The 14,835-nt window shown below is 44.4% G+C and overlaps 1 protein-coding gene across 3 annotated transcripts in view; it reads left to right on the top strand.

The window, feature by feature from the left end:
* The window catches only part of spop (speckle type BTB/POZ protein), a 140,357-nt gene that overhangs the window by 77,992 nt on the left and 47,530 nt on the right, over positions 1-14,835 (top strand). For 2 of the 3 annotated variants that reach the window (XR_013078322.1, XM_076752881.1), the window contains one exon: positions 11,006-11,117. Coding sequence is in view for 2 of the 3 variants with exons in the window: in XM_076752881.1 (XP_076608996.1) it covers positions 11,006-11,113 (108 nt within the window). In the remaining variant the exon portion in view is untranslated. Of the gene's footprint in view, positions 1-11,005; positions 11,230-14,835 lie in introns of those variants that run through there. The other variant, XM_076752880.1, reaches the window with a different exon arrangement.

The raw sequence follows: 14,835 nt of genomic DNA on the forward strand, positions 1-14,835 counted from the left end.
ACCTTTGTGAGGAGATGTTTGACCATATATCCCTCATGATATTCCAAGTAATCCACTCAGACGGTATCATCCGTGACAGGCGATGGGAGCTCAGGCCTTGGGGCAGAGAAATGGAAGGATGAAGTGACAGGGATAATGGATGGATAGAGGGATGAAGAGTGATTGGGTGTCATACAGGTGGGATAGGGCCAGACAGATAGTGAATGAAGGCGCGATGGAGGATGGATGGCCGGAGCACCTCAGACATTGACAGCGTTGAGAGATTTGTCTTCTTTGTACTCCATTTGTCTTGTTTCTCCTTCTCCGCTGTGTCCGAGTGACTTAAATCTCATAAAACTATTTACTCTGACGACACGGCGGCGGCGGCGGCGGCGGTTGGTGGTTTTGCTGTGATTCTGTATCTGCTCGTGAATGTCTCCATTTGAGGCGAATCTTCCGCTCTGAGAGGACTGTTGTGAATTAGGAAACATGCACAAACAAACACACTGCCATCCACAACAAACTGTTTTCTAATAACGTCGATGTTGAAATTAGAGAATCAGACAGGGGAGTTGAGTCATACGCACACATGAACACCATTATGCATACATACTGTATATATGAGCTGCTAATTGCTTTGTGAGCTCCAGTCCGTCCTGCGAATGTGCCGGTACAGTACTGCCGAGCTGTGGGTGTTTGCCCAGCTCATAACCGCAAACCAATGTGGCGAAGACAAGCTCATATATTAAGATAACCCCGAAACAGAATGGAATTGTATTTCCCCGGTGGTTCAAATGACTTCTGTGGTTGTAAACTGATAGTGGATGAGATTTGGCTTTAATGAAGCAAGACTTATTGTGCACAGTGCAGCAGAGGTGCATAGGTGTGTGTGTTTCATTATTGGAGCGCGTGCCTGAACGTGCACGCGTGTCAGCGTGTCCATTTTTTTTCCTTAACAAGGAGCGTTGTTATCTGTAGCCGCATGTTTGCTCGCGCTCTCGTGGTGGATGTTATTGTATCGCTATTTTTCTTGCTCTGAGGTTGTGAGTGTGTGTCTGACGGCCGTGATTTATTTTGCCTGAAATAATCAAGTGAAAGGTTTTTATTTTGTGCTCGTCCCCGGTGTAATCTTTCTCAAGGTTGTGTGTGTTTGCGTGTGTGTGTATGCGCAGGCTGTACGAGTGTCATCTTCATCTGTTTATTAGAATGTTCCCCACTGGCCCGGCTGTAATGAGACCTGTGGAGCCAAGGAGTGATGGAGTTGAACTCATCAGGAAAGAGAGGGGGGGATGTACAGTAGCTGGGAGGGGTAGAAAATAAAGAGGGAGGCTGGGTGATGTGAAAAGGGCCAAGGCCACACGAGCAATTTGACTATTTTTGTCTCACTGTTGTTGTCTAAAGCTTTACTTGTTTATTGGGATCTATTTCTGATCAGTGAATGCAGTTGCTTGTGATCAGGGTCATGTGATTTTCCCACAAAATATCTTCCTGTAGGCTGGAATTCCATCTGGAATTATTATCTTAGCTACTCAGTGGCAGAGGAAATATTTTACCACCCATCTCCCTCTGGAGGATTAATCCTGTCCAAATAGGTCTGAAGATATATAATGGGAAGGAGAGTTGAATGGAAAATAAATGGGTCCATCCCAGCATGCATTAGGCGAGGGGAAAGGGAGGAGCAGGTAAGGTAGAGTGGAGCCTTAATGTCCCTGAGGCTCCATTTGGTTTACGGACAGCAGTCAAATGAACTGCGAGTCTACAGCTATGCTAACGGCTACGCTAGTGCTGTGAAAGGTGGAGACACATGGAGATCTAGATCTAAAGAACAAACACAAATAGCACGCTCGGTTGAAAACAGAGAAACCTGAGGAACACTGTCGGATTTTACCAATTAACACATAGCGCAGAGGACAGCTGAGGCCAGACCTGCTGCAGCGAGAGAAGAAAAGTTAGGATTCACTCTGGGCACCATGAGTATCTGTTCCAGATTTTAGGGGAATCCATCCAATAGCTGTTGAGACAAAAGTCAGTGCTTCCTCCTCTCGAGACCATGAATGCCATTTGAGATGTGTCAGCCTGGACCAAAGAGCCAAAATATTAAACACACAGGCTGATGTCGCTGATCACTAAAGTCATCTAAAGAAAGAACAGACAGCAGATAAAGAAACCAGGAGACAGCTGAGAGTCACAGTTAGAAGACAGGAAACACATTTTCAGCTCTGGACTGGATGAGACCTGAAGAGAGAACGCGGGTATGGACGAGACATCCTTTCAGGATAATGCAATCCAACACCACCACCAACTGTTGTACGGACTCAAATATTGCCACAGAGTTGAATCAAATCCTCTCAGACGAAGTGTCAACAAAGATTTTATGTCGGAGGTCGGGTTTTTTTTGCAGGGCAGCTGTATTGGATTGCAACAGATTGTAAAGGTGTGCCAAATAAACTGGAAAACCAATGTGAGACAGATATAAAGCCAATTGATAGAGCCTTTGTCCAGATAAATGTTTGCAGTGGCAGAGGCTGAAATTGCTGTGCACAAAATAAAACCGGCGTCTGAAGAGTTAAAACAACAGAGTGCAAGTGAAGCCGTGAGAAGAAAAAAGCTAACAGAGTGTAAACCTTATAAATGAGATACTCTGTGAGGCAGGATGAGGTCTGGACGAGGAGACGAGAGAAAAGAGGAGAGCACACTGAAGGGCATCACAGGAAAGGGGGAAATAGGGTTGTCTTATGAGCACTGTGGTCCATTTGTTACCTGCGCATGGGTAAATGAAAGCCCTCTCTTAGCCTCGTTAAGCATGATGCACTGCCTCGGCCATCGGCACGGCGCTGATTAAAATTCGCCCTCTGGAGTTTCGGGGGAGCGGCTAGCTGAGGCTGCACTCCTGCGCTCCCAAAGCAAATGGGCCGAAAGGTCACGGCTGGACGACCCCCACAGCCACGTCTTGTTTATTTAGCCTTTTACCTCGACTGCCAATGGGACAGAGGCAGGAGATCTTCATTTATGCTCAGGCTCATACACCGGCAGTATATCAGACACCAAACAACATGACCCTGCTGCTTCTGCAGGATCGATGCGGCGCTGTGTGTCTGCTCTGAGGCCTTAAACTGATTCCAGAGCTGCAGTTTGATTAATTCCACAGACCAAAAAGAGAGAAAATGTTTGATATAAAAAGGAATATTATACTTGGATTTAGTGGAAAGACTTGCACCAATTAATATTTGCTGTTGGCGAGGCTCAAGGGACGGTAATGTCAGTCTGTCTGCTGATCCATCGCTTCGGACTGAAACATCTCAACAGATATTAGATGAATTGCCATGAAATCTGGAACAAATATCCGCGGCTCCCAGAGGAGGAGTGCTGCTTGCTTTGGCGACCCTGACTTTTCCTCTGACACCAGCACGAGGTTGACCTTTGTGCTTCAGAGCCTCCGCACGATTTCATCGACTGCCCTCATCGGCTCAACATTTTAATTCATCCGATACTTTGGTTTACGCATCTAACGGACTCTAGAGTCTAGGTATATTAAGAATGGATCAGATTTGTAAGAAGTGCAGCGTTAAAGGGGTCACACATGGTGACAAACCCACAGAGAATCATTTAACGCTGCAGTTTCCCTTTGATCAACTGAAGGCTTTTGTGTCTTTGCTTCCAAGCTCACATATTCTACTCTGGTCAACCCCAATTTGAGCCACAGCAGGCAGCTGCAAACCTACATTATAAGGACCTTATCAAATGAGAAATCTGTTTATTTGAAGGTGCTGCAGGATTATGACATACCGAGCATTTGTGGGCATATGGGAACCAAATAACAGGATTAAAATCTTGTCGCTGCAGAACGTCTACGCTCTCAGATGCTCCCAAAAATCTGAAGAAACTAACCTGAGCACTGACTCAAGTCTCTGGAAGGGTAAAAAAAAAAAAATCCTCAGTGTCCCCAGGTCTAAGTGTTTGTCCAGATTATGTTCCATCCTGCCAAGAACAAAATTCACAAGCAAGCAAGCAAGCAAGCAAGCAAGCTTGCAACTTTTGGGATGAATTGGTATCAGCTTCCAAAAACCCACATCATCAGTCACCCACAGCAGACCTGATAAACTCAGCTGGCTCTGTGTAAAGAGTGTCTGCTAGCAGAAGGAAGTAAAGCTGAGAGAGACAGCAGACATGCACTTTTAATCTCTCCCCTGCTTCACCTCGTCTACGTGTCTCCATCTCTGCCTGTTTGGGTTTCAGACTCCAGCTTTTAACATCAAACTCTTTGATAGGAACAAACACCGACTCTCTAATTTCTGTGAACATTTTGGGAGGCTCATAGGAAGCGAGGAGGGCATTTCTGTCATTCGTTGATGAGGATTCCCAGATATCTGTGTTTGTGTTGTATGATTAATCTCCACAAGGCTCGGTTTATTTGTAAAATTACATTTGACAAGTCAGCCTGCAACATGCTGCAGGATAACACTGGCACATCGCCCCACACGAAATTCTGGTGTTTGGTTTGGTCATTGTCAAATATTCACCACATCTACAATCAGAGCCATCCTGTGACATCATGTTTTGGTCTGTTTTAGCAGCTGAACTGCTTTCCTTCACTGGCTTGTTAACGTCCTCTTAAATTAGTGATTTCTTTCATTTTGCAGGAAGCTTCTTGACATTCAGAGAGAACAGGAGACTTGTTTTATTCAGCGAGGTGGTTGTAGCCGCAAGAAGAACTTAAAGCAGTGCAATCATAAGACAAGAGCTATTACCATTCAAGCAAAGCTTAAACCTGATTCCCTCGTGTAGGTGTTGTCCCCTGGCTGCAGTGTTGGAAATAACAGTTGGTTTATTGCACCAAATATCTACACAATGAAGGAAAGAAACAATCAAATACAGAAGCATTGAAATACAAGATGTCTCCAGCCTGCTCAGTCAGACCGTTCGAGTGCACGGCAGTGCTTTGAGCTAAATGCTAGCATGCTAACATGCTCACAATGACAATGCTAGCATGTCGATGCAAACATTAACCATGCAAACCAACTTTGGTCATAAACAAATGTAAAGGCATTTCACTAAAAACCACAAATTTCAACCACATGGTGACTTTAAGCCATCTCTAGAACCCGCGTGGCTAAAAACTGTGCTAACATTAGCTCTTTTGTCTCTGTGATTCAGGCCGTAAAACATGAGCAAACCGCCGGTTTCCTGACGACATGTAGCAGGATCCATGTTTTTTTTGATCTTCCTTAAATTTCAAACGGTTAACTCTTTCAGCCGTTCGGAGTTTAATCCCCTGTGGAGATGTCTGACATTGCTTTCCTCTCACCTCTGATATTTTCAATCCAATTCCTCCCCTCGCTCGCTGTTCTTAACACCTTCCTTTGTGTTGCACTCATCCCTCCAGTTCTGCTCTTCTCTCACCTCTCCTTCAGCGTCCTTCCCCCCGTCCATAGTCGTCCCCCCCCCCCCCCCCAGCCTCCCTCATCTGCATCCCCTCTTGTCTCCGTCTTTTCTTTTCTCCGAGTCAGTCTTTCTTCCCCCTTGGTTTGTGGTGTAGGTCCGGCGAGGTGTAATTGGGTTGTGCTCTGTTAGAGAGCTGCTGGGAGAAGAGCTTTAATCTTTAGTCTCGCTCGAAATGTAAAGTGAAGGCTGGAGGCTTCTGGCCACAGCACAGATTTTCCTTCTTACCACACACGTTTGCATATTCACCTTCCTTTCTAAAGACACAATGCCTTAATGCATATAGAGGATTACTCACTTGATTTTTTCCAAATGCAAAGAATTAGCTGCAAACCACACTCACTGCACAGCTCTCTCACTTTCAATTCAGTGTCAGTGCTTTCAAAAGACAAGTGTATATGCTGATTCTGCCCACAGCAAGTAAAGCGCATTAGTGCTCTCCAGGTGGTGTGTTGACTAGATAATGAGCGTTGAGGTAATTGATTGGGGGTTGTAATTAGTGGTTAGCTGTCACTGATTAATCACAGTCCACTGCTTCCAGTGTTATCATGTCTGGGTCTCACATTATTTTGAGCATGTGTGTCTGCTTCAGCAGGCAGCAACTGCGGCTTTATTCTGCTCGTCTTCACCCTGACCTGACGTGGCCAACCAAACTCACGCGTGCACACGCTTTCCTCCGTTCTCCTTTCCTTCTTCCCTTAAAAAAAAAAAAAAAAAAACACATTTCATTATGTGTTATGTCCTTCCAATATCTTCCTCATTGCAGTTTCAGCTGTTTGGTTTATCTCATTTCCTCACTGACTCCCGTCTGTCCCTTTAGCCAGTCTTATTAAAAATATATAAATAAACGACAGTCTGCAATCCGCTCTCGAGCCTCGAGGCTGTCCTATTGTCATTTTTGATTAGTGCTGGTTTGTCAAATTAGCCTGCTTTAATCTCACGATTAAATGATTTAATAACTTTCGCACTGGTATCAGATGTAACTTTTGTAAGTGACTCATTTGTATGCTGAAGCTTGTGAAATCATTTCTGTTAATAGGATAATTCCAGTGCTAATCAGCAAGTTTTTGCTCAGATGTGGTACTGCTGAGCTTCCTGCTACATCTCCAGATTACTGACAGATAGCCGTACTGCACACTAATATTACACAGAGCTTCGGCAGAGGGAGAGGAAGAGGATTTGTCTGTGTGTGCAAGTGAGTGTGCTAGGATCTGCCCTCGTGTCTGTCCCTAGTGCTTTCCTTTTTCCTCTTTCCCTTCGTCTTATTTGTCTGTCTGTCTGTGTGGGCGTGGTTTTCTCCACTCCCTGCTCTCACCTGCCTAATCACCTGCGCACCTGTTGTGCATCAGACTCATTAGACCAGCAGTATTTAGCCTGGCTTTCTCCTCCAGTGGTTTCCAGATTGTCCTGATCCTTCTTGTGTGAAGTAGTTTTTCTTAAGTGCTTTCAGTTTCTGACTTTTTGTGTAATGAATTGACTTTCTTTCGTTCATTCCTCCTATCGCATCCGCTCATTTGAGTCCAGAAAACATTCCAAGGTTAAAGCCTTAACACACTGCCTATATGTCTGCCTCGTCCTGTGTGTGGTTTGTCTGCTGATTGATGCTCAGGTGTAGCGCTCGCTCTGGGCTGGCAGTGTCATGAAAACAGGCAAAGAGCCACAGAAGCTTGACCCCCCAAGGTTTCAGGATGTATGTGTACTTATGTGAATGCAGGGGCGTTGTGTCTTTGTGTGGACTGTTAGATCACAGCTGATGACATCAAGGCAGGGAGGGGTTAGTTGGTTGCCTGTCATTTGATTGGTATTTTACATAAACCAAGAGATATCAGGACAATTAGTGCAGGCAGAAAACTTTGAAAATCAGCTTTAACTGATTTGTTTTTTGCAGTCAAACAAGCTGTAAATTCAGCGCTGACATATTGTCACCTTACAGAGGTGATATGGGCGATGCGTTAGCAAACAGTAGCCAATTTACACATCCAGCAGACGCATAACAACATCAGCCTTCATGTTTCAGGTTGCAAATTTTAATACAATAAAGTCCTGTTAGTTCTGTTCTTCACAGACTCCAGAGAGACACATCTCACTCTTTAGCAGCTAAACGCTTCAGTATGTTCACCAGCTAGTCGCCAACTGTGTCTGTCTGCCATTTGAGGCTGGACAGGTAGTGAATAGTGGGTGCACGACTTCCAAAACAGCTGCCGACTACAGCTGGAAACCGAGCTAATAACGAGCTGCTAGATGCTAAAATCCTCTGCAGAGTTGAGGGAAACTGCAGAATTGGGAGATAATTCTCTGTAGCTACTAGTGGCCCTTTTCCCATACACACTACCCCAAGGTCATTCAACACATTGTTGAAATAAATATGATTAGTGCAGCTTTAAGCTTTTAGAGGTCAGGTTAGACTTAGGTCAAAGTAAGGGTTGAGTTTAGGCAAACTATGAGGGGTTGGAGGAGTGTAGGGAACGCGTCATGACAAGTATGATGTAAGCAGTGGTTATGGTCAAGGTAAATGAATGCAAGTCTATGTAATGTCCCCAGAAGTGATGAAAACCTACGGTGTGTGTGTGTGTGTGTGTGTGTGTGTGTGTGTGTACGTGTACTCGAATGTGGGAAGGGAGTGGGATAGAAAATCCCTCATTTCACCACTGTGCAGAGGAATGCCAGCATGATGTATGAGGTCACTCGTCCTTCAAGAAGCTTTGCTCCATCCACTTTTATCAGGCAAGCTGTTCCCGCCACACACACACACACACACACACACACACACACACACACACACAGCCTCACAAACAGACCCCTGCATACCTGAAAGGTCACTGTGAGGAATGTTGGACCATCACTTTGGCCATTACCCTTCATTAGACTTCAGACATCTCTGTCCAGCTGACTGTGTGAAACCGTCGCTGCTTATGAGACGTTTCTCTTCAGGACCTCATGAATTCTTCAGACGGCCGTTTGCCCTCCTCCGCCCGAGCCCCTGATCGCTCAGGTGAGCTGATGCGTCCGAGCTGAAGTCATCACACATTCTCCTCACACCTGAGCGAGGTGAGTTCGTGTGTCAGTCCTCCTCGTCACGAGTGTGTAGCGGTCTCTCTCGCACACACATGCACACACACACACACACGCGCGCACACAGTCTGGTTAAGAATTCCATCAAAAGCCCCAAAGTCGATGCTTTTTTGCTTGCTTTTTTTTTGTTTATGTACTGCTGTATTCCTTTCTTTATTTACGTTCAATCCAAAGTTTTCATTAAAATGCAAAGGATTTTTGCCTCTTACTTATTCTTCTTCAATCTGCCAATTTCCCCCCACCTGCACTTGAAAATTATCTTGACTTGTAAGGCTTTGCAAGTTTGTCTTCCTCTGTTTCTGTCTCTCAGGTGCTCCTGGGGTCCGGTTCTCACCCCGACCGTGAACGTTTTACATCTCAGCATTAGAGCAGTCAGTCATTTAATTCTGATTGTAGATCTCCTCGTAACCGCCAACATCTGACCCAAACGCTGATGTTTAATTTTCCATTTCAGGAAAATAATTAACAGAAAATTAAAACAATTAAATGACAAAAAACAAGCAGCCGTATCACTCAAGAGTGGCGTGTGTGGGCGGTTTCTGTTTGTGATGAATAAATCAGATGCATGCATGTGTTTTTCTTTTCGGGCCAGTTTACTGTATATAAAGACCCAGACAATAAACTTTATCTGAAAAGCAGTATTCAGCGTCCTTCACCATAAACAAACCAGCGTGTGGCATCATTATGATGGAGCAGCAGAATATGACAGCAAAACAAAGGCTTTTTTTCCCTCAAGCACTCCTGAAGACTCTTCCTCATTTGAATTAAGACTTTTCTTCTTTGCAGGTGTGTGCTCGTGAAAGCTTTCCTCTGAATTCACGACGCGTCCACGGCCAGTAATCTTGAGACTGATCCTGAAAAATGTGACGCGAGGTGATGTGCGTTGTGTTAATGAGCCACATTATCATGAAATCCGGAGTGAATAAATAAATGAATGAATTACAGTGGCTGCACAAAGGTGCATGTGCAATGATGGGAATAATAATTATCATTGTGCTGTCGCTCCAGCTAATGACTATTAGCATGATGCCTTGTACAATATGTAGCAATGCTCCATTGCTGCTAATTTGGAGTGTGTAATTGCAGGCTGTCTGGAGTCTAAAATAATATTTCACCATTGATTAACGTTGGAAACCACAACTGCTCATGACTTGTAATTTTTGTATTTATGGCTAAAGTGCAGCTCTTTCTTCGTCCGTCATGCGAAGTCATCATCTCTTCTTCTGTTTATTCCAAACATAACATACATGGTTGCCTGTGCACATGCTGTACAGTGAGGAATTTTCCCCAGAAACGAGTGAACAGCAGTGTGAAAGCTTTCATAAACTGGCCGCACAGTAAGTAGGTTGAATCACTCCTGTGCTGCAGCAATCAGTGAGTTGTGAGTTGAATGTGCTGCTCCAGTGGGAATCCATTAATAAACAGCTGACGACACGATGCACACTATAAACCAGAAACAGTGGGGAGAGGCTGTGCTGCTGGATTATAATGTAGGACTTCACAAAGGGAACTTCACAGACACTTTTCATAACCGCACGCGTGCAGTCGTGTGATGCACGTCCGCTTTCAGAAATAAAGATTATTGTTCACAGGGTGTTTTAGATATTTGAGGGGCAGCTCTACACTGTTCTCTCCTCCGTTTTCCCCTCAGCGCTGAGGGAAAGATGCAGCTCAGATCTCTGCTGGACAAAACATCTGTTCAGCCTCAGAGGAAGTTCAGGCGGAGTGTGAAGTAAAGCTTGTGTGTGCATGTGTGTTGTATGAGCACATGACTCAGTTATTGTTGAGCTGCCTGTGAATATCGGTCTGAGCTTTCGATGGGAGCCAGCATGTTGACGGTCCGACCAAAGGTGGAAACAGTTATCAGGCATACTGTCACGGCCGGTAATTCAGACATACTCGCGAGAAGAAATGTCTGTGTGGAAAATCCTGTAACATTTCACAAGTAACCTTCCCAACACTGATCCCGCATCACTGTGGCCAGCTCCGCCATGATTGGATTTCCAGGAGTGTGTACCAGAAAACTGAATGAATGCAATGAAGGATGAAGATCCTTCAGGCCTGCTGCTTTATATTTAGATTTTCCCTTTTCCACTTCCAACTCAATCAGCTGACTGAGGGCTCTCACACCTTTCTCTTCAATCAGATTTCAGCTCAACCTCTGCGAGCCAGAGGTCTTTTTCTTCGCTCTTTCTCTCAGTCTAGACTCCATCAGGGGGATATTCCTGCAGCAGTGGGAGGCCAACCCCTGTAAAAAATGATAAATCTCTGAAACTTTTACTGTGCACACTGCATCAAATATTTAGATTAATAAGTTATTAATATTTTTAATAACTCTTTACACCCATCTTTGAATTTGCCTCAGCAGATTGAACTAGTTTTGGAACTTTGATGTGTCTTTGTGGAAAGTCTCTTGTTTGTACGTCTCATGCACCTTGAATGTGGACTGTTTTTCTCTGTAGTTAATGCTGAAGTAAGATTGTCATTTTTTTGTTTTTACAATTTGTCATTGCAGAGGGGGCGAGGACCTACAGTGCGCCCTTATACAGCTTGGAAGCTGTATGGAGATGCAAGACTCCACAAGATGCTCATGATGCTCAAACCTCATTCAGACAAAAGATAAAAAAGTAAGTCTGGCCGGACAGACCACCGAGGATAGAAAGCAAATGAATACACAGTTTGACCTTCGGTGATGTTGGATGCCCATAAAGTCAAAGCACCAAGCTACACAACAAACACGCAACAACAAAGTGCACAAGCGGCGTGTGGCCTACAATACAAAAGCAGACACGACAGCAAACACAACACAAGCAGCGACAAGCAATGCTCTTTTTGAAAATGCCATAGAGCTAACAAGCCAATGGCCTCACAAATAATGAATGCGGAACAACTTTCCAGGTTTTCATCCAGCAGCTTGAGTCTGTAGTGAAACCTACATGAAATGCGCAAAATGTTCAGTATCCAAAAATCATATCAAGGTTGGTTTCCTGCATGCTGGCCACAGCTACCTGCGCAGAGCTAGCTTCATGCTACTCGCTAGCATTTCCAGTTGCTTGGTTGGTGGGCGGCAGCAGCACACTTTGCAAACATGGAGAGTTGAGCTGTTGAGGAGAAGTTTGTGAGCGGACCACATGAGGCCACAAGATTCTTCCTCTGCTTCCACTTTATTGTTATGAAAAACAGCGAGGGAAACCAAATTACAGCAGACAGGCTGCAAGCTGTAAAAACCCCCGGCAGCCAAATCGACTCCGAGTGGCCGGAGCCCTATTAAGGGGGTACTAAGGGGGTGGCATCGACGACAATACAGACAGACTACAGTGCCCCCTCTGGTGCTGTGTGCTGCATAAAACGAGAGCCCCTCGGCAGTCTCTGCTCTGCAGAAGAGTCTGGCTTTTTATTTCTCACCGCAGCCAAGACACACATTCAAAACTGAACAACAGAAATGCATGTTCACTCAGGCAGATCAGGGACCGTGGGCCCCGGGCAGCCACACCCTCTGCCCCCCTGTTCGCTCCATCACAGGTTATAATCACTAAAATATTTGAGTCAGGAGTATGTATTCATAGGCTGGATATTTTGGTCTGTTTTCATGCAAGAATACAAAAAGTGAGGCCTGCTTTTCCTGTTTCAGAAAGCTTTTGACTGCATAAATCATGACTTTCTCAGTTTCAAATGACTAAAATCTGGTATAGATGGTAAATTGTATCATGCCTGAAACATTCTGTGTGTGCAGATCATCGACTACAGAACAATTTGCTTTGGTATCAAACACATAAATGATTTAGTGCTAGAAATTAAGGAAGCAGCTCTTACTGTCAGATCGGGTGACTTCATGGTTGGTGTTCTTCTATACGCAGACGATACAGTCCTCTTTGCGGAGACTGGAAATGATTTCAGAGTGTGTTAAATGTTGTGTGCTGCTGGTGCAGTAAATGGAGGCTGAGGATGAACAAAGATGAGTTATGCACTTCAGGGAGAAAGATGTGTTACAGGCTACATTTAGATTTCATTTGGGCTCAACATTTCTGTCAAACACTGAGCATTACAGGTACTTAGGCCTTACTCTACATGACCATTTTACCTTTGAAGAAGGAATGAAAGCCTCATCAGACTCTGCTGATAGAACACTGGGATCTTGGTTATAAAACACAGTCGTATAAATTTTGTGTCTGTCCTATTCTAGATTATGATGCAGAGGTTTGATGTTATTATGTGCAAACAAAAGGTGACACAGTTCAAAACAGAGCTATGAGCTGTTTTCTGGCTGTAAAACATAAAATATAAAACAGCCCCATATATGTAGTGTTAGTCGAATTAAAACAATACTATATGAAAATGAGTGACGGTGGAAACCAGACGCTTCCGCTCAGTTTCAGAGAAGAGAGAGCATCACCTGTGTGATCTGTGAGAGGTTCAAACATTTTGATCTGCTGCCAATTTGATCACAATCTTAGATGTAAGTATTTCCTTAACATGTCTGGAGAACGTCCTGGTTTCTTTTCATGTCTGCTGACTGGAGACTTCAGTGCCTGCTTACAGTCTCAGCTCAGTTTGTGTTGATGCTGACCAGCAGTGCAGGAGGCGCTTTATGTTTGATGTGTGACAGACGCAGGCTGGTTTACCGCTGTAATGTTGAAGGAGAAGGACTGTGTTCATATTTGGCTTTACATTGTTTGGCATGATTTGAGGTGTACTCTGTTTGTTCTTGCGCTCTCATTATGTTATTGCTTGTGTAGTGTCTTGTAAACAGTGCAGGCTGCGCACACTTTGGTTGATGACATGTTGAAAAATAAATTACTTTCTTACAGCTACCACAATGCCAACACAGATTATCTGCAGTAAACTATTGCCTGATTTATCAGCCTTGCTGTGATTGTAAGATTTGGGACGTTTGTTACATTTAGATTCAGACACTTTCATCCAAAATACTTCATAATTATCCTCTCATTTACCCATCCATGCACCAGTGGCAACAAGCTGCCTTGCAAGGCACTGACCCAACCATCTGGAGGGATCCCGGTTCAGTGCCTTGCTCAAGAATACTTTGATATGTTGGGAATCGAGCTGCCAACCTTGTCATTAATAGATGAGTCGTCCTACCTGCTGAGCCGCAGCCACCCGGTCCCTGCAGCCAATTCAGCCAAAAATTGTGAGTTCTAGCATAGAAAGATGAAAAAGCCTGATGATCGTTTGTGTTTCTGCAGTTCTTTGTACATTTTAGCAGAAGTCTGAGCAGCATTTACCTCTTCTGTAAGGGTTCCATTCCATTATGAAAACATTTCTTTTAACCATAAAACCATTGAGGCACAAGCCAAATCTCAAATGACCCAAAATGTCGAAACACTGGATCAACTTTGGTCTAAACCTGTTATACAGTATGTTTTACACTTTCCTGTCAACTTGATTGATGAAAGCTTCGTACCAAATCCTTCAATCTAAATATGTTTTTCTGAGATCATTAGGTTGATTGAGAGTTCTGGTTTCAGTCTATAGTAATGGACTAAATGTAAATTTAACAATTGCTTTGGATTTTATGCCGTGCAGAGGAAGTCCTTTGTGTTTCATATGCTGTGTTTCGTGCAGGGCAGGGGTGGATGATATGAGATGAGCGTTGGCTGGCCCTCAAGCCTAAACGATATTGGTCCACACTGGGGGTCCTTAGTGATAGAGGTGGTAATAAAATAAAGATGAGACTGGGCCCATGATATTTACAGAAGGACAATGCGATTACGAGAGGACTGTTAGTTCTGCTATGAAGCTCTTGGGTTGTGATGAAAAGCAAGGGGAAGATATTAAACCTGAACCATTTTGTAAAAGCCTGCCTTTTGCCATCCGCGCCTGCCTCTGAGAGAACCTCGGTGTCATGTAAATAAAGAGAGAAAGGAAGAAGGATGATTGCTTTAGAGGAGAGGGACAGCAAAGGGATGGGGGGGTAGGTGGGGTGCAGAAAGAAAGAGCAAAGAGGGCTGGAAAATGTGTCAGTGAAATATATAGAGAAGGTAAATGGAATCTTCTGAGAAATGAAGGATGAAGGACGGCATATTGAAACCTGGGAGGGAGAACGTCGGGCTGAGGTAAAGATGAAAAGTGAGTGGGTGTGAGAATGACAGTCAGAGGCTGAGGCTCCGCTCAGTATGCGGGGCAGAGCGGAGGTTTGGATGTGGTCAGTCAAGCTGCTGCATTCAGCTGCTCCAGACCTTCAGCTCCTATGAAACTGTACCGATTCAATACTTTCAGTATCTCCCAAACTGCTTCGACCAGGCTGGGCCTCATCAAAATCACACAGTCCTGATAAAGATCCTCAAACGTGAACGAGGGTTTTGCAATAAAAACATAAAAGATGAC

This window comes from Chaetodon auriga, chromosome 16 (genome assembly GCF_051107435.1).
Source record: "Chaetodon auriga isolate fChaAug3 chromosome 16, fChaAug3.hap1, whole genome shotgun sequence".
NCBI lineage: Eukaryota > Metazoa > Chordata > Actinopteri > Chaetodontiformes > Chaetodontidae > Chaetodon > Chaetodon auriga.